At 38.9% G+C, this 18,606-nt stretch overlaps 1 protein-coding gene across 2 annotated transcripts in view; it reads right to left on the reverse strand.

Moving 5' to 3' along the window:
• Positions 1-9,979: 9,979 nt before the first annotated feature.
• Positions 9,980-18,606, reverse strand: part of LOC131435157 (dendritic arbor reduction protein 1-like) — a 341,863-nt gene continuing 333,236 nt past the window's right edge. For both annotated transcript variants that reach the window (XM_058602750.1, XM_058602749.1), the window contains exon 6: positions 9,980-11,495. In XM_058602750.1, the coding sequence (XP_058458733.1) occupies positions 11,308-11,495 (188 nt within the window). In that variant the 3' untranslated portion in view covers positions 9,980-11,307. The remainder of the gene's footprint in view (positions 11,496-18,606) is intronic.

Below are 18,606 nucleotides of genomic sequence, written 5' to 3' on the forward strand. Positions count from 1 at the left end.
AGTCGACGCCGTTCTATTGACCAAATGTCATCATAGACGCTCGGGGAGGCATGAGATAGGGACTTGTGAGGACTTAGTTATCTCACCATTTGACGACCTTTACATAGCTTCGATTCTAGTGTATTCAAATTTGTACAACACCGTTTTGAGTCGGTACTGACCCGGATAATTGTGTTTACAAGTTAGGTATTTGAGAAAATGCGAAAAAATATTTGCGTTCATTCACTGAACTGTGTCGACTCGATATTGATCCAGATCGAGAAGGAGAAAATAGAGCGTCAAACTTTTGGTCAAACACCTCCTGTGCTCGTTATATTGATTAGAAAACCGTTCCCAACAACAATAGAGACACATTTACACGTGAGCTCCGTGTGACTTCTGGCTATTCAGCAAACTCAAACGCTCCGGGGAAACCGTTTTGAGTAAAGACATCAAACGTGAATCGCTATGCACAATGAAGTTTTTTTTTCGGAAATTGACTTTAATAATTGTTTCGAGGATAGAAAAAAACGTTGGTACAAGTGTGTGTGGGTCGAGCGGGATTACGTTGAGGGGAACGAAATAGATTTGGAAGAAAAAATAAAGAAATTTGAAATTATGTATAAAGTCTTATTATTTTTTGCTCACAGTAGTAAAACCTCAGTATTTTTGCCTTCCTCATACAGAAAAGTTATGCAATCACTTGAAAAATCTATCAGGGCAAATTGGCCAAGTTTCATATACCATTCGTCGAGCTGAGCAATATCTGTGTGTATGTAAAGACTGTCCCAGAAAGTATGGACGCAACAAAAAACCGCTGCCATTTCGCAATGGTTCAGAATCTGTCACTCTTCTCTAACCACTTGTGAGTTGTTTATTCGTTTTCATTAGTTTGTTTCGAAATGCGTGAAATTTTATCAGAACAACGTCGAAAAATTGTGTACAAATGGTGCACAGAACGTGGACTGTCACTGAGAAAGATATCAAAAATGGAAGGAGTAAGTGAAAAAGCCGTGCGAAATGTAATCAGGAAGTTCGGTGAGGATAACACCTTTGAGGATAAACCGAAAACGGGTCGAAAAAAGGTCCTGCTAACCCTCAGTTGGATAAACGTATACTGAAGGCGTTCGAGCAAAAGAAGGAGGTTTCAGTTCGGGATGTGGCCAAAAAAGTGGGCACTTCGAAGTCAAATGTTCTTCGTGCTAAAGAACGTTTGAGTCTTCGAACCTTTAAGAAGCAGAAACAACCAAAACGTAGTCCGAAACAAGAAGCATCGATCGGGCCTTCTCGGAAATGGCAAAGTACAGCATCACTTTCTGTTCAAACTTATGTTTAAACTTATATATTATGTTTGGAGGTGCAGTAGAACTATCCGTTGAATAGTATCGATCGTTACCGGGAATCTGCGACTTCGAAAGAGGGAAGTAACTTTCGTCGTTCAAAACAAAACTTTTTCCGGAATAATTTTTAATCAACCAGCGACATCGGGAATTCAGCGTTAAAATCTGTGCGTCAGTATATTCCGGAGCTCGTGTCTTCTTTTGGCACTTTATTCCGACTCTTTTCAATGTTTTGCAAACGTACTGGTGAGAACAGTTGAACTTTTTTGCGGCATCCCGTTGGCTCAGTGCTAAGACAAGACCTGACATCTGGGGGGGCTGCTTTTGTTCCAAAATGGACCAGTTTCTGATTGGCTGATTTTGATGTTGCCACCTGCACATTGTGAAAAGAAAAAACTTTTGCAGGGTACGCGAGCAATGATGCCAAGTATAAAGAAAATCAGAAAACATATTTATTAAAATGTATAATTTTATCTCACCAAAATTTTCGGAGAATGTTTCACATTTTTTCAATCTCATTGGCAATAAATGTTTATAGTGGCAGGACTGCGTAATTAAAATAGGCATCAAGCCGTTTTTCTTTTTAGTGAATTAAAGGTAACCAAAAAATATTTGTTAAATTAGTGTAAACTCGAAAGTGTGTTGAGTTTCACGAGAAGAATGAACTGTTGCGTTCCACACTGTGATCGCATTAAGCATTCCTATCCAAACCTGACTTCTTCCGGTTTCCAAAAGATCCGGTAATACGTCAATAAAGGATTCGAATTTGCGTTCAACAAGAGATATTTCGGTATCTTAGGATATGGTAAACAGTCGAACCGCAACATTTTCGCTTTTAAAATGTTTTGCCGTATACTTTTTGCCGAGATTTCTGTGCAGTTCGTAGGACTGTACAACGTCCTCGCGAAATACTTCTTGTTTCGAAGGCATTTTGAGCAAAACTGAGCAATCATAAACAAAACAGAAAATACTAGCAGAAAGAGGAGAGAGAGCTAACACATACCCATACAGTTTCTAATTTTTCCAAAGTAGGATCGATGAAAACACAATAACAGAATCATTAGTGACCCGAATGTCAAGAAATTGTGGGAAATGACTTCTGAAGTATGTCTCTATTAAACGTTAGAGGATTTCTGATTAACCACGCCATCTGACATTCAGACCGGGGACTGATTGACTGACGGTTACCCAGTATGTAGCGTGGTAATGAAGTGTCGCTCACAACTTCATAACTGATTCAGAATCGTCGTCCGAGTACGAGAATGATACCAAAGATTGCAATTTTAACTTAGAGTTACTTGTGGTGATCCCATGCTACTAAAAATTTATCATACATTTCTGAACATATTTTCGTTGGTGCGTAGTAAAAATTATGTCGTCGCGTTTATTACAACTGTTATTCTCAATCTAGTCCTACGCATTTTTTTACAGGATAAGTTTTGAACAGTCGGGCCGCCAAGGGGCTAGCGCTGTCGAGTCGCCATTTAAAAATTTCAGCTGCGTAACTTTCATATAACTGTGAAAATTTTTTTTCATGAAATGACATAATTTCGACCCCACAAGATAGAAGCCCCCTTAAAGAAACAAGTGGAAAATTATTTTTAGTTTACAATTTCTATTAGGAAAGAATATATGACTAAAACAATTACACTATTGATTACTGGACAAAACTGCTCCGTCCCATATATTAAGATGCCATGATGTTTTCTTTGGTCCATAGTAAGTCATATCTACATCTCTCGATTCAATCATCTCATATATTATTTGCGATGTAATATTATTGAGCTTAAGCAACTTTTTATCCTTGTAAAACAGTGCATGCTTCAGTGCTGAAATGGCGATTTTCAGCAGCCAGTACTGGGAGGAAAAAAAACTGGTATTCATGGTAACAATAAAGAGAGGAGAAAATTAAGAGTCTGGCGCCTCCATCAGGCAGATTTATGGATGTTTCCCGCGGGCGATAATCGCTTATGTTTTTTCACTATAAATTATGATTCCCATATTCGTTCGCAGATTTGCTGTAAGTTGAACTAAACGAGGGGAAAGTAACAGACGCGAAAATAGTAATATTATTTTGATATTCTGCCGAACTTTTTCAGGTGGTATTTCTTAAAAGGACACGATTTTTAAGTGCCCAAAACAACTAAGAATTGCTTCGTCATAATAACGCACCATTTTAATAAATTAGTGCGAGCTCATGTCCAGCAAGAGCTACAAATTGACTTCGAGAAGGGAGACAAAAGTAATAAAAATAAATTAATTGAATCTATTTAGCCATACGAATATATCGAATGCAAAATAAGTATCATAAATTAACCAAAAACAAGATAAACATTTTACACCATGCAGACACAGGATTTAACACTAATTTATACTTGGCGGAAATATCCGAGCGAGGGAGAAAGGGTGTTAAGTCGATAAGCGAAAGAGAGAACGAGATGAAAAGACCGAACCGGTGAACCTTTTTCCAGGCCGCATGCGAAGAATCGTCATCATTTGAATAATTATTTAAACAAGCCAATTTGTTTGCGTGATTTCGGTCACCTCAGGTTCCACTGAAACATGCCACGGCGCAGGAACTGGCAGGTATTTCAGTTTTGAGAAGCGGTGATGACCGGCTTGAGATGGTCGGGTTTCTGGACGATGGCGGTGGTGTGAAATGACAAACAACATTAATTAGGATTAAGGAACGTGGCTATTTGAAAATTTATCACTCGTACTTATCATTAAAACGGCTCATTTACATGATTCTCACGTTGGGCTGGATGAATGTGTGTAAAGTGTGTTTCGTGCGGCTTGCGATGCATCGGTATTCGATCCACTGGCTACGGTTTTTGTTTTATTTTGAAGAAATATTTCTCTATTATTTTGATCAAACGCCATGCGAAACTGAATCTTAACGATTCATTCCATATCTTTTGTGGCTAACACTGAAAGCTTTAATCGTGTAGTCATTTGTCACTTTTATTATGAACAAAATTTGATTCGTTGACCAGGAGTTAGGTACTAAACCTCAGTGAGTTGTAAGTAAAATGTATGCTGCCTAGAAAGCGGAACCTTCAGGAATCAGTTCAGTAATGTTTCAATTGCACAATGTTTCGAATAATTACGCAAGACTAAAACCTGTCGTAGTTTATCGAGCTTTTCGATTATTATACCGGGTTTCAAAGATATTTAATTTTTTTCTGTAAGTATTTGAAAGTCACCGTACAAACATTTTCGCCTTTTCGATAAATTGGGTCTGTAGTTCGTGAAATGAAGGGTACGTTGCCAGTTTATTGAAGTGATTGAATCTACAAACATCAGTATTTTTTTAGTTCACTTCTAAAACAACAAATTTGAATTTGACGTTCAGTTTTCTTAATACACTTTTCACTTCCGGAAAATAAACAGATTAGACATACATAATTCCCATTATTTAAAAAAAAAAATTCTTAATTCAATTATTTTTTAATATGATGCACTTCATTAAGGGATTATATACCTTCCGGCTCGAGAAAAGAAGCCTAATCAGAGCTGATATCTGTCACTATCAACTAGTAACATTGTACGACGAAGATTGGATAGCTTATGCTACTGGGCAGCTGCCAACCAGGCTTTACAAATCGACGTGTTTTGAGTAACTGAGAGCCGGTGTGTCAACCCACTTAGAAAAAAACGTTCAACGGTGGTCCTTCATTGGTCCAATACGTTGGATCAATGGTCCAATGAAAGTCCAATCAATCGTTCAACGGGAGGCAAACACGAGACCTTCGTTTGCCGATTTTGAAACAGACCGTTGAACCGAATGCCATTTTTTTCGTTCAACAAACCCGACAGACAGAGGTCCATTGTTGAGCCATTTTTAACATGAGGAGTTGGAGCCCCGTTGGACTAGTTTTACTGCAGAATTTCTGAAGTTTTTTTCCACTTATTTGTTGAAACTAACAATAAATACCGGCACAATACTTCTACTTCACGTAGAATAACAACAAATTTTCTTTCTATGGAAAGGTAACACTTAATTTTCACACTATTTTTGCAAGAGAAAAAACAACAACAAACCGTTCCAGCAAATTGAACGAATATTTCGTGCAATATATCGTTCAACAAGCGCTCAAAAATCAACAAAATTGAACGGTCTGCTGAGAGGGAAACCTAAAATTCTCTCGACATTTCACTTGTCAGGACGCTCTTTGATCGCAGATGCAATTGACATTATCTTCATTTCTCCTAACACTGCTTGATTACGATGTGACTAAATAATAATCGAACAGCATAAATATTGAAACACATTAATTTACTCCAATAAACTTTAAATTCGATGACTTTTTGCAAAGAATAATGAACTTTATAAACTTATGTTTATGTTAGTATTTACTCCCTTTTATTTTTTTAATTCAAAAGGGAATAGAAGAATGATAGAGAAAACAAAACGAATCGCCTGCCTGACTGAGTACACTTCATAGAACTATCTAGTATCTCATTTGACCGTCATTTTTACAGTACAGATTACAGATGACGATGATTTAAGTCTGTCTGTTAAGGTCATTTAACGTCACTTTTAAATTGCTCAATCTTTTGTTTTTTCTAGGAAGTGTGAGAATGATTTTATTTCAATGAACTAATATGCATCGAGTATCACATGTTTTGTTATGTTAGTGAAAAATTTCTATCGTTTCATTTTCACTTTTTCTAATGCAATCAAAAGCTTGGGCTTCTTTCCTCGATCCGGATAGCAAAGAATTTTTTAATTCCCCTGCATATAATTTTCCGGCCTGCGAGTGGAACGAGTTGATTGACTAATTGATAATTGTGTATGGCGTTGAAAGTGAGAACATTAACCATCAACCGGCGATCATGTAGCAGTTTTTGGTCCAACATAGAAAATATTTCATCGGTTTGCATACTGGACATACTATTCCGTTCTAAGTCGAAAGCATTTGTTCGTCTTTGTTTAAATCATGAAATCATGTTTTTTTTCTTTTTTCATTTATTATAGTAGTCTCTTAAGCTAGTCATAATTTTCGATGAATTCCAGCAGGTGAAGATCCTTTTGCATACCAAAATTACTTGAACAACATTACTGTGAGTGGGAGAAACGGTCATCGTAGAGATTGTTTGCTGTACGCACAGATAGGCAAATAAGTTCTAATTCAGAATAACATCTGAAACTGTGGTACATACAAATTTGTTTAAACGTGTTAAGACTTGTTAATTTCAAAGCTTAAGTGAACGGTCCTTTATTTCGAATGTGCCTCGACTTGGTTAAAACCTCCAAAACCCCAATGAAGTGTGCACATCCGAAATGAAATAATCGACATCAAGATTCTACATTTTGCAATTTTCGTGGTCGTTGGGACCGTCCATTTGTGAAAAAGCTCCAAACAAAATCACGTAAAAAGAAAGCTCATAACCAAAGTTTGTTCAGTTTGGAATCAATCGGCAGTGCGAGCAGATGTGTTGCGGTTCTTTCGCAAAGCCGCTTCAAACAAGTGCGATTGCGTCGTACAGCTTCTGATCGTTTGCATTGGAGGGAAAGAAAACGAAAAGTGGACAACGATGGGGAACATTATACAAAATTAGCCGTTCTAATGGCTCTAAATGTTATATAAAGAATTTTTAATATTACTTTCCTTGCAAATCGAAGGTAAATATCATCAAAATTCGTAGCAAACGAATGCAAATAAAGACAGCATACGGCATATCACTGTGGCGTGGAATACCGGCACGGGTGCCAATGCAACAGTTAGCTCGAAACCTAGAAATGGGGGGCTTGAAATTGCAATTACCTGCACTAAAGTGCAAAGCATTACTGCTTCATTGTCACATCAAAGAAGTCGACTCTATGCCTTTCTACAAATCATTCTTGGATCAAGATATCCACAATCAGCCTGTTTCCCCATCAGATTGCATCTGCCTCAAACTATTATGTCAGCAAATACCACTCTTACCTCAGTTACAGCAGTCTCCTTCTGCCAGCAGTATACATCGGTCCTACATAGATAACACGGATGAACCAAAAGTTGAACGCGACAATCCGAACGCAAAGTGGAGTCAAATTTGGTCGAACATACATAGCGACCTGTTTTTGATAGTCAACAGAAAAATAGATCACAGACGGTTATCATTCAACACCGGGTAGACGGAGAAAACTGTGAACATTGTAACAACGCGGTCGAAACATTAGAACATAAATTTTGTGAGTGTCCTAGGGTACGAGACGCATGGTTTCTATTGCAACGAAAACTTCTGTTACTACTGCACGGATGGCGAAGTCTGAATTTTGCGGATCTTATTCGACCTTCCCTAGATGGAATACCAAAAACAACGAAGGCAAACATCCTTAAGGTTTTCATTCGATACATAAATTACATAAATCAATGTACCACAGTTAATCAAAACGAATTAAAGTTCATTTTAGAAAATGATTTGTAAATAACACCATATTTTATAAATAAACTAATCATACAAAAAAAAAGAAAAAAAATTGTAGAAAATGCAACCTTCTGAAAACCTGAAATGAATCCCGCGATTACATCATTGAGCTGCTAGTCGTTTGCGTGCGAGTAACAGAAAAAATTATTCAATCGGCCTTAAAAATTGAAAAATAACAATCCGAAACGAAATAGTCAACCTTAAAATTCTATGCGTTGGTATTTATGTAGCCGTTTGAACCGCTCTTTTGAACTTTTGATCTATTATGTTCATTGTTCGCTCCGTTCGCAGTGCGGCTTTCGCTTCAAACAAGTGCGGAGAATTTATCAAAATATGGACACAACGGAGAGAATACATATACAAATCGATAGTTCTGATGGCCATAAATGATAGTGTTATAATCCGCAATTACAGTCAAATCATTTAGCTCCAAAACATTTTTAGTATATCTTCATAGAATCATGCAAAAATTTAGTTGAATTTCGTCATATACATTAATTTGGTTTTATAAAATCGATTATCAATCAGAATTAGTGTCATCACTAATCCATACGACGTCAAACTTCATGGGTGCAACGACTCAGTGTGGAACGTTAGCGCGGTAGGGAAAAGCACACAAGAATGTGGCAGATGTACTTTGTGCGCCGTACGCCAAACGAGAGGCAACCGATTTATTCGGAATTTTGCTCTTAGAAATAAATGTCGACTTTGGTGAAAGTTCAACAAATGGTTACTTTCGGTTCTTTTCAGAATGCAAAACATATTTTCAAGGATCTAATGAAATTTTACTTCAAATGGATGACTATTATGGATGATGTGATGTGATGTGGAAACTGTGGGACCATAAAACCTTTTCTTGGAGCATAAGTTTTTTGAAAATCGGTTGAGACATTCTTGGGAAAATGAAGTGATTTCCGATTTTGAGTTTTCTACTACTATTTCCGGTCCTTCCGGAACCAGGAACTGGAGCCGGTAGAGCCGAAATTGGTTCGATAACATTATATATATATATATATATATATATATATATATATATATATATATATATATATATATATATATATATATATATATATATATATATATATATATATATATATATATATATATATATATATATATATATATATATATATATATAATTAATTATTTTCAGTCAAAATTAGGAAAATTTCTCAGTTTTTTTGCATATCTCCTTTTTAAATAACGATTTCATATTTAAAACACCCTACACCCTGTAGCTCCGTAATCGGAAGTAGGATCCGGATAAAATACAATAGTAGTTTGAGCCTAAGTTTGCGACAATCGTTTCAGCTATATGTGAGAGAAGTGAGTGACATTATTTGACACACAAAGATATTTGCTCAACTCGATGAACAAAGCCTAATGGTATTTGATAATTGGCCCTCCGATTCAATTTCTAATATGGCCATACTATTTAATTAGATTCACAGTTAGTTATGCACACTTCAAACAATGTGAGCAAAAAAAGGTAAAACTAGTACTCAGGTATCCCGAAACCCTAGGTATCTTCCGAGTACCATCCCTACTCGGAAGATACCTAGGGTTTCGGGATACCGAAATTTTGGGTATCGATACTACGCTATAAAGTATCGATATCAGTAAGTATCAATTGATACTTGAGCCGTAATCATTTTAAAATAAGGGTTTAGAAAGTTTTGCTGGTCCCAAGAGGCGAATGACCTTAAGGTTCAAGCCTCTATAATTAAAACAAAAAAATGTTCCGTCGTAATGGGAATCGACTTCAATCTGTTGTGATACTGTAAGTATCGAGACCAAAAGTATCGATACTAACAGTATTGCTTTGATGCGATATCGATACCATAAATGCACGATTCTTGAAAGAAAACCTGAAAGTATCGACTCGGTATCGGACACCTCTTGTACTCAGACACATCTCTAGCATCAGGTGTTACAACACAATTAGTATGATTTGCCGAGAGCATCTACATTGATGATAAGACAGTGTCACTTAATAAATGTAACGTTAAATAAAAAAAATGATTGAACCAAAATCTTGGATGCCATGACCTTTTTAGGTTTCAGTTAGAAAATAGCAACATCTATTTAATTATTCCGCAGGGACAGTCATAGTATTATAGTATTTCACGCTGCCATACTAGATTCAATGAACAATTATGACATTAAGCAAAATTCTTAGCTCTGCTAAGAAGTTTATGAATTAGGATTTATTTTCTTTTATTTCGATAAACTTTAGTCAATTTTTCATTTCATTTCAAAACATTCATATATTTCAAAACACGTGTCTCGTTGACAGGCACTTTCTTACACAGTAAATTCAGTTTATTCAAAATACTTACACATTTATAGTCTTGATAAAACGACATTATTCCTATGAACGGATTTGTGGAATGCTTGTTTTTTTTTCATTAGTTTTTTTCTATCGGATTATGTGTTTTTTTAGTTTTCCGACAGTTTATAAGTTCATTGATAAAACCATAGCACGTACTATTCGTACTATTCTACTAAATCACGCTAAATAAATTAAAGTACGGTGCTATTGAGTTGCACGGGTTTCCGTGCAGTACGGTGAAATATATGAAACATCAAAGCTAAAAGTAGTAAAAGTTTGAACAAATTAGCAACAAAATTAAACTCATATAAATCCTATAGTAGTACGGAAGCTTCTCGAGAGGAAATTGTACGGTATATATTCAGTGTTCAAGTACTTTCATAACTCAATTGAATACAACTATATTTTTAAAACACTTGTGCTTGGATTTGTCATTCTACGACTTTTGGAACGTTAATGGCAACTAAAGAACACGACATTTAGATTAGGTTTGTGGTCTAATTTTTTTAATGGACACATTTACATTCGAACGAATTGATTCAAGGTTAAGTAGGCTATGTTTTCCTTACGCTTTGTGGTAACATTCATTTTTTCTTCATTTTGCATGTGGCTTATAAACAATAGTTCACATTGATTGTTCAGAGAGACTGTGTAGGTGAGCTCTTGACGACATGTTTTTTTTAATGATATACTAATGTATAACACTGGGGAACGACTCACTATTTTAATGATTACTCGCTAATCGATTTTCATAGAGATCGAGTTGTTTGGATCAGTAGTTGTCAGATTTGTGGGCTCTGTTCTTCAGCTTGGTTTCACTAGTTCAAAACCTATTTCTATAGACACCAAGATGCTGTTTGTAACATTTTCATATGAATGAAGAATAAAATCATCTAACTGCAGACGGGAATGGACAATGGGACTGCTTCAGAGCGATTGGCTTTAAGCATTCATTTCTGAGAGAGGGGTTCCTTCATGGATGCCTTTGATTAGTTAAATCAATATTTGGTCTGGAGAGATTTCCAATTATCAATTGTCTACAATCGGATGGTTTCAGATGGACCACTTTTGGTTTCATCGGTTTTACTTTCTACTGTGGGAACAAAAGTCATATCGTTAACCTATAGAACGCAATTCAATATTTTGCGACCGCTACAACGTCCAGATGGGTAAGACAACATTGGAAATAGGGCTGCTCTCTATGGATTATGGCGTTACGGTTGGTTTACCGAAAGTTTACTTATTTTTTGGTAAATGTCGTTTCATGTGCAGCGCCAGATGGTCACTGCGGGCGAAGCTCCGCTCACAGACAATGCATTTGAACGGTTTGGCTCCCGTGTGTTTGCGGTAGTGCCTCGTCAACTCGTCGGATCGCGCGAAACGCCACTCGCATTCGGGCCACTGGCAGGTGTACGGTTTTTCGCCTGTTGAAGAGATGAAGAGAAAAGTCAAATATTAGTGGCTGGAAACAAGCAGACCGCAATCAAAGATGGTAGCCGCCGCAGTTTACTTTTGCTGCACGATCTACATTGTAATGGTAATGTGCTTTCAATGTGAGAGAATGTTTCCCGCAATGGTTTTCGCTCTGAGGTGATCGTGGCCATGCTCATCTCACTATACTGAATTGTTCTTATTTTTCATATCGATTTTACTGTGATATTGTTTCTCAGTTCCAAAGTATCATATTAGAACCGATTCTAGGGAGCAAAGGTTTCTTTTCCCAGAAAAATATTTCTCTTCTTATTCCGGTTGCTCCCTGTTATAAATAATAGATTCCTCGCGATCACTGTTGCCAGTAGAGATAATTATTCATTCTGAAAAGCTTCTCCCATTATAACATGCGAATATTTTTCATTTGAAAATGCTTAGACGAATGTTATATCAGCCAAAAATATAGCTCTGAATTCATTTTGATCAGATGCTTGTTTTAAAGAAAACGTTTAGTTGAAACAGTTTAATAAAAATTTTCTAAAACACAATAGAGAGAAAAATACTAACAAATAGAAGTATCCAAAGATTTGGTGCTATTCTGAAGTACGACTAACATAATCAATATTCTCGTCCATATCACACTTCGTGATTTCAGGCTTTCTCTTTGTATCATCCAGTGATTGTTAAATGTACTCGTATACTTTCCACATTGACAGGACTTAAAAACAAATTGAACTTAAATCCTATTGAAATTTCTAATTTTAAAAAGATGATCCCCAAAAAAAATTATGCCATATCAAACCACATTGTTACCGACTGTTTGTTACTGTCAACACTTTTTCTACCACCCTGTAGTAATATTAATTTCAACAACTTGTACTTGCTTATGTCAATCTCAACCAATCACGAGCTGGTCCGAAACTGGCTCTTGAAGTGGATTAACAATTGTCAGGTCCTGTTCTAGGTGTAAACATTTATTTTGTAGAATTTGACACCATTCTTCAAAAACAGACCGCACAGCTGATTCTAATGATGGTACAGAACAATTGCATAGATAGTTTTACGACATAGGCATCCTACCGGGTCGGGGCACGAACAAATGACAACTGACTTGTAAGACCAGCACCCTATGCAATGAACCATTAACCCGGGATAAAGAACCGATTCTGGCGCAAAATCAAAAGTAGATTTTGGTGGTTTAGCTTATGAGATTAATGTAGTCAGAATTGTTCTGTGGTAGAAAAGACTTTATGATTCTTTTAAGCCAGTAGTCCAAAAACTGTGGTCATTGAACTGCTAAACTGCTAAGTAATTAGCTTTTTTACATCAATATTTTACAAAGGTCTTCGAATATTCTACAGTCTTCCACTAGATAGAAAAAAAATCAACCAGTTTTCGCCAGTTCAAAACAAGCGTAAATGAATATGTGAAAAAGAATTATTGACATTATGGCGCGGGTGAGTGAAATAGAGAATCATATTCATAAACATTTGCGAATCGTCCAATTCTTGATGTAAAATAGTTATTCAATCACTAGAATATCATTGCACTGCTCAAGTGCAATAAATTTGTTCCTTTATATTTAACCCTTAAACGCTCTCGTGAGTTTCATTTGTACACCAGCGCTAATTAAAATCTCCCTTATTCGGTTAACCATATACAACCTTTACCATATTTCCATGTGATATTAAACCTTTACCAATATTTCGATTGGGAAATTCGTCGTTAGTCAACACAAATTACTATTACGTTAAAGCATTGAAAATCGAAGAGACACCCAAGATCCGGAAATCCGCAAAGATCTTCGACGAGCAAAAAAAAGGCCCAAAAGATGACTTTGCCGCCCCCTTCAAATGTTGCGCCCGAGGCAAATGCCCCCTTTATCCCCCTAGGTACGCTACTGCATCGGGAGTATCCAAGATACTCGAAACTTCATCGATCCAGTCATAGTTGAAGCACAGTACGTTAGTGTCATTCAATATACCTCAGTTAATCGTGGCGTAATACCGCTAGGATCGTCAGGGCGCCAGTGAACCGGAAGCTATCCTCCAACCGGAATCACTGGATCGACCCAGGCACCCTCTCGGTCGGGCGTTGACGGGTATCGAAAGCGTCGGTTTTAGGAGGGCCTCCTTCGTCGGGGAACTCTCCGTCGGTGTAGGCTAGATCCTTCGGCGGAGGCTAGTCGAGTAGTCGCCACAACACCGATTCGAGTCGTCGAGGCGCCAGCGAACCGGAAGCCATGCTCCCACCGGAATAGCGGGACCGACCTCGGTACTCCATCGGGTGTCCCGTGTGGTGTAAGAGAGGACCTCGGTGTCGGGAGAATCTCCTTCGCCGGGGAACTCTCCGTCGGAGTAGTCTAGATCCTTTGTCGGGGACTAGATGAGTAAATCGTGACGTAATACCGCTAGGATCGCCAGGGCGCCAATGAACCGGAAGCTATCCTCCAACCGGAATCACTGGATCGACCCAGGCACCCTCTCGGTCGGGCGTTGACGGGTATCGAAAGCGTCGGTTTTAGGAGGGCCTCCTTCGTCGGGGAACTCTCCGTCGGTGTAGGCTAGATCCTTCGGCGGGGGCTAGTCGAGTAGCCGCCACAACACCGATTCGAATCATCGAGGCGCCAGCGAACCGGAAGCCATGCTCCAACCGGAATCGCGGGACCGACCTCGGCACTCCATCGGATGTCCCGTGTGGTGTAAGAGACTCGGTGTCGGAAGATTCTCCTTCGCCGGGGAACTCTCCGTCGGGGTAGTCTGGATCCTTTGTCGGGGAATAAATGAGTAGATCGTCGCGTGGTACCGCTAGGATCGTTCGAGCGCCAATGAACCGGAAGTCACGCTCCAACCGGAATCATTGGATCGACTTAGGCATCCTTTCGGTCGGGTCGTAGACGCGTACCGTTAGCGTCGGTTCGGGAGGACTTCCCTCGTCGGGAAACCCTCCGTCGGTGTAGACTAGATCTTTTGGTGGAGAATAGTCGAGTAGTTCTGCGACTTAGCATCAGTTCTGGGTCGTGAACCGGAAGTTACCCTCCAACCGGCATCACTGGACCGACCTCGTCATCCAACTGGTCGATCCCTCGAGAGCAGGATGCTGATCCCCATTCTGCATAAATCTGGGGAGGGTGCTGTGAGCACCAATAGCCTTCCACTCCGAAGTAATACCTAGCGATGGTGCCCAGGGAGGTAGGGTTGGAGATTCAATGTGCTTTAGTGGGTAGTTCCAATCAACAGTTGGGTAGTCCTGTGGAGAGTACCACCTCAGAGAAAGCGAACTTGCCAGCGTCACAACACAAACTATTTCGGTAATTGTCAGACTTTATTGATCATCAGATATACCTCGCTCGTTTTGAATCCGCTCCTTACTCGAAATAAAGAGTCGACAGGCGAGTTCCTGGCCCAAGCTTGGAGGAATCGAGCAGTTCCTGTAGCATCTGTAAAAAGCACAAGCTTCGTCGATGGGTTAGTAAAACCCCCGGCTGGGACTTGACAGCAGTGAAGTACCCAATTTGTTTCATTTCAATCGCCAACGTGCTCGTACAGATTTTTACGTTACAGCTTTTTCGCATCATAACCATCAGCAAGGTTCAATGCCATCGGAACACTATGGTTAAGATTCCCAGATCGTCATCCACTTCAGGTAGATGCTTTCAGTTGAAAATTGGACATGATTTTGAGCACATCGAGAAGCGTGTTAACATATTCACAGCATTTTTTTTGCCAAGAAGCATTGTCTTGTGCATACCGTCTTAAAGTTAGAGTAACCCTATAGACTATGCTACTAGTTACACTCGCTTGTGGTCTCAAATGCTTACCTGGGATGAGTATTTACTCGTTCCTAGTGACCTAACTCTCATATGCAGTTTTCCTTTCAAAACATTCAATTTGAGCTATCCTCTTCCTGAGGAATGGTTGTCTGGTTATTTGGAACGACAACTTGATGAACACATAGTTTGTTATACGGACGGTTCTCTGTTGAATGGTCGTGCTGGTGATGGTGTCTACTGTTGTGAAATGAGGCTAGAGCAGTCTCATTCACTTGGTAGATACTGTACTGTGTTTCAAGCAGAAATCTACGCGATTCTGTGTGGAGTACAGTCAGCTATTTAGCAGAGAATCTGTGGTAAACGAATTTATTTTTTTTCTGACAGTCAGACAGCTTTAAAAGCACTCAGTTTGAATGATTCACGGTCGAATCTAGTGTTCGCATGTCGAACTCAAAGTTGTATTTCAAATGCTGTTTACTAGTAGCCATTCTGGTATTACTGGAAATGAATGGGCTGATGAGTTGGCTAGAGCTGGTATAACGAATGATTTCGTTAGTCCTGAACCATCTTTACCATTTTCAACTAGTTGTATAAAGCACAAGATTCGTTCTTGGGCTGCATACAAACATGCCAGCTACTGGCGCAGCTTGCAAATATGCGCTCAGACAAAAGCATTTCTACCAGATTAAAATCTGAAAATGTCAAAGTGTCTACTGCATTTCTCCAAGCATTATTGCAGTATTCTGGTCAGAGCTCTGACTGGACATTGCAAACTCAATTATCACATGGCTACTATTCAACGTGCTGAGTATTATTCGTGTGATTTGTGTGAATGCGACTATGGTACTTCATATCATCTGATATGTAATTGTCCCGCATTGACGCAACTACGTATTCGGATTTTTGGTTCTCCATACATGGTGGAGTCTGTGTATGCGGAGCTAAAATTAAAGAATATTCTCTCGTTTCTCACCCAATGTGGTAAGGAGCTATAGTCAATAGAAGAGTTCATCGTTCTTCATGGAGTGAATGAATCCTTTCTGTATTGACATTGAAAAGGTTTTAGCAGATTGTTTGACATCCTTTATGGGGTGCCAAATTTACTTTTGCTCGTACATACTGCGAATCGTTCAGCATTCTTTCGGGAATGCAGAATGGTGTCGCTTTTGTAAAATCTCTAAACCCTTTCGGTGGTTGGAGATTTTATTACCTGTGCATTTTGGCACCTGCAGATCGTTTAGCATCCTTTCGGGGATGCAGAACGATTTGTTTTATTTATGTTTTGTGTTGTTTTCTAACCTCACCCACTTCACAATTCCCTTCCAAACCCGTTTTATCCTTCTCTTCCCATCAGGAAATTGATGAGAAGCTACGGCAAGGCACAAATCTCCAAATAACTAGGGGAACGGGCCACTTGAGCCAATTAGTTCTGATTCCTGATCAGTAAGTATCATTGTCACAAAGTTAGATAGTTAAGTAGCAACACATTTCTACAATCAAAATATGTTAAGGTAAAATCCTTTGTGATAAGACCGAAAAGTTCATCAGCTAACATATCAGCAACTATAAATGTATTTTATCCTACAACATAGTAGATGGTTTATTCTTCTGAAGCAATTTTGTAAGGCCACGTTCGAAAATAATAGACATAAGTTCACATAATCTTTTTAGCATAATCTGAAACTGAATTACTAACAAGAAAAACAAATGAGTAGCTAGGTCATCTTTATTGACTTTTCGAAGAATTATTGAGATATTTAGATATTAGTACATTAGTTTTTTCGTAGAACTATTTAGATATTAGTACAGATACTGATAGTGTCCCAAGATTCTATCACAACGGTGTACATTTCTAGTGACGGTTAGCTTCGGCAGACGAAAAAAAAGTTGCAATTGCATCCGTTGTTGATGGTACAAAAGATGGGAAATTTTTCCTATCCATACATCATATCCATCTATGTACAATTTGTACACATGCATGAAGGCGAGATTTATAGCAATTTTAACGATTATGACGGCTTTCATATAATGGCAAAACCAAGCAAGTTGTCGCAGCGTGGATGGAAGTGTGGGAAGATGTATGTATGTATGTATAGAGAAATTAGTCGTTCGGTGTGATGATTTGCTGCTGGCGCAGTTGAAGGTGAGCACTGTCTGGATGGTTTATGGGTTACACAGAAGCCGTGGGAACTGATTAAATTTCTGATTGATCGACATTTGACTCGGAAAGAAGTGTGCAGAGTGAACGAAAAAAAAAATGATTATTCGAACTTCGAAGCAGTGTGTATGGAAGACATCTATCATTTGACAAAAAATGACTAAAATATTCTATCATTGACACTCATATTCACTCACTTCAGCTTGCGGTGAATGTTGATAGTGCTGAAAAGGAAGTGTTCCACGATTGAAAATTATTAAGTCATCCACGGTGCGCCAAACAAATTATTGAATCGTTGGAATGATCTCTATCTCGCGGAGGGGCACCCATCCCAAAGCAACGCGCGGTCCGATATTGCTTTCGTCGTTCCTCTACACAACGAGCCTTGAATAACAAAAATTGTGGCGACGAGAGACGAAATCAGATTGCGTCTCGAATGCCAGTCCTCCTGTGACTACATGAACCAAGCTTGTCGTGGATTGAGGCGCGATTTCAACATGCAAACAGGACAGGCCATGGTCGCCTTCAAAGAGTATATTGCATCATCATTGCATCCATCCGTGCCAGCAGCGAGTAGCAGCAGTAGTACGCCATTATATTTAGCGTGAAAATCGACTCCTCGCACCGAGAATTCCTGCCGCGGCCAAGCTAGACAAATCTCGATCGTATAAATCAAATTTCCCATCGAGTCCCTTGCAGTCAACGTCGCGTTGCTGGTCGATAGACGGTAATTACGCAGCCAGTACCAGAGCGTTTGATGCGGCCAGGGGTTCTGGGGGCAGCATGAGTCAAAAGCTCAGCATCACCCGGGCATTCACGGGTCGTGGATGGCAGCATAGAAAAATATGCGCCCCAGATTCCATGGTCAGCACACTGATCGATGACAAGATTCTACTGCCTATGCATTCAGCTAGATTGGAGCGCGTGTCGTTTCAGTATGCAGGATTAAATAGAGTGTAGCTACTATAACAGCTCCTACCTGTCCGGCGATGACCGCCGAGAGATCGTTCAATGGTGAGAGACCTCCAGGGGAGCCACCGTGCGGTAAAATAAATAATTTCTAGCAATCGTTTTGATGAAATAATTGATTAATCACTTCTTCTGCGTGGGACTCTAAGACATGGTTGCGGACCGTTACAGATTAATTTTGTTTGGAAATCCAGATCAACGATCG

This window comes from Malaya genurostris, chromosome 3, assembly GCF_030247185.1.
Source record: "Malaya genurostris strain Urasoe2022 chromosome 3, Malgen_1.1, whole genome shotgun sequence".
Taxonomy (NCBI): Eukaryota; Metazoa; Arthropoda; class Insecta; order Diptera; family Culicidae; genus Malaya; species Malaya genurostris.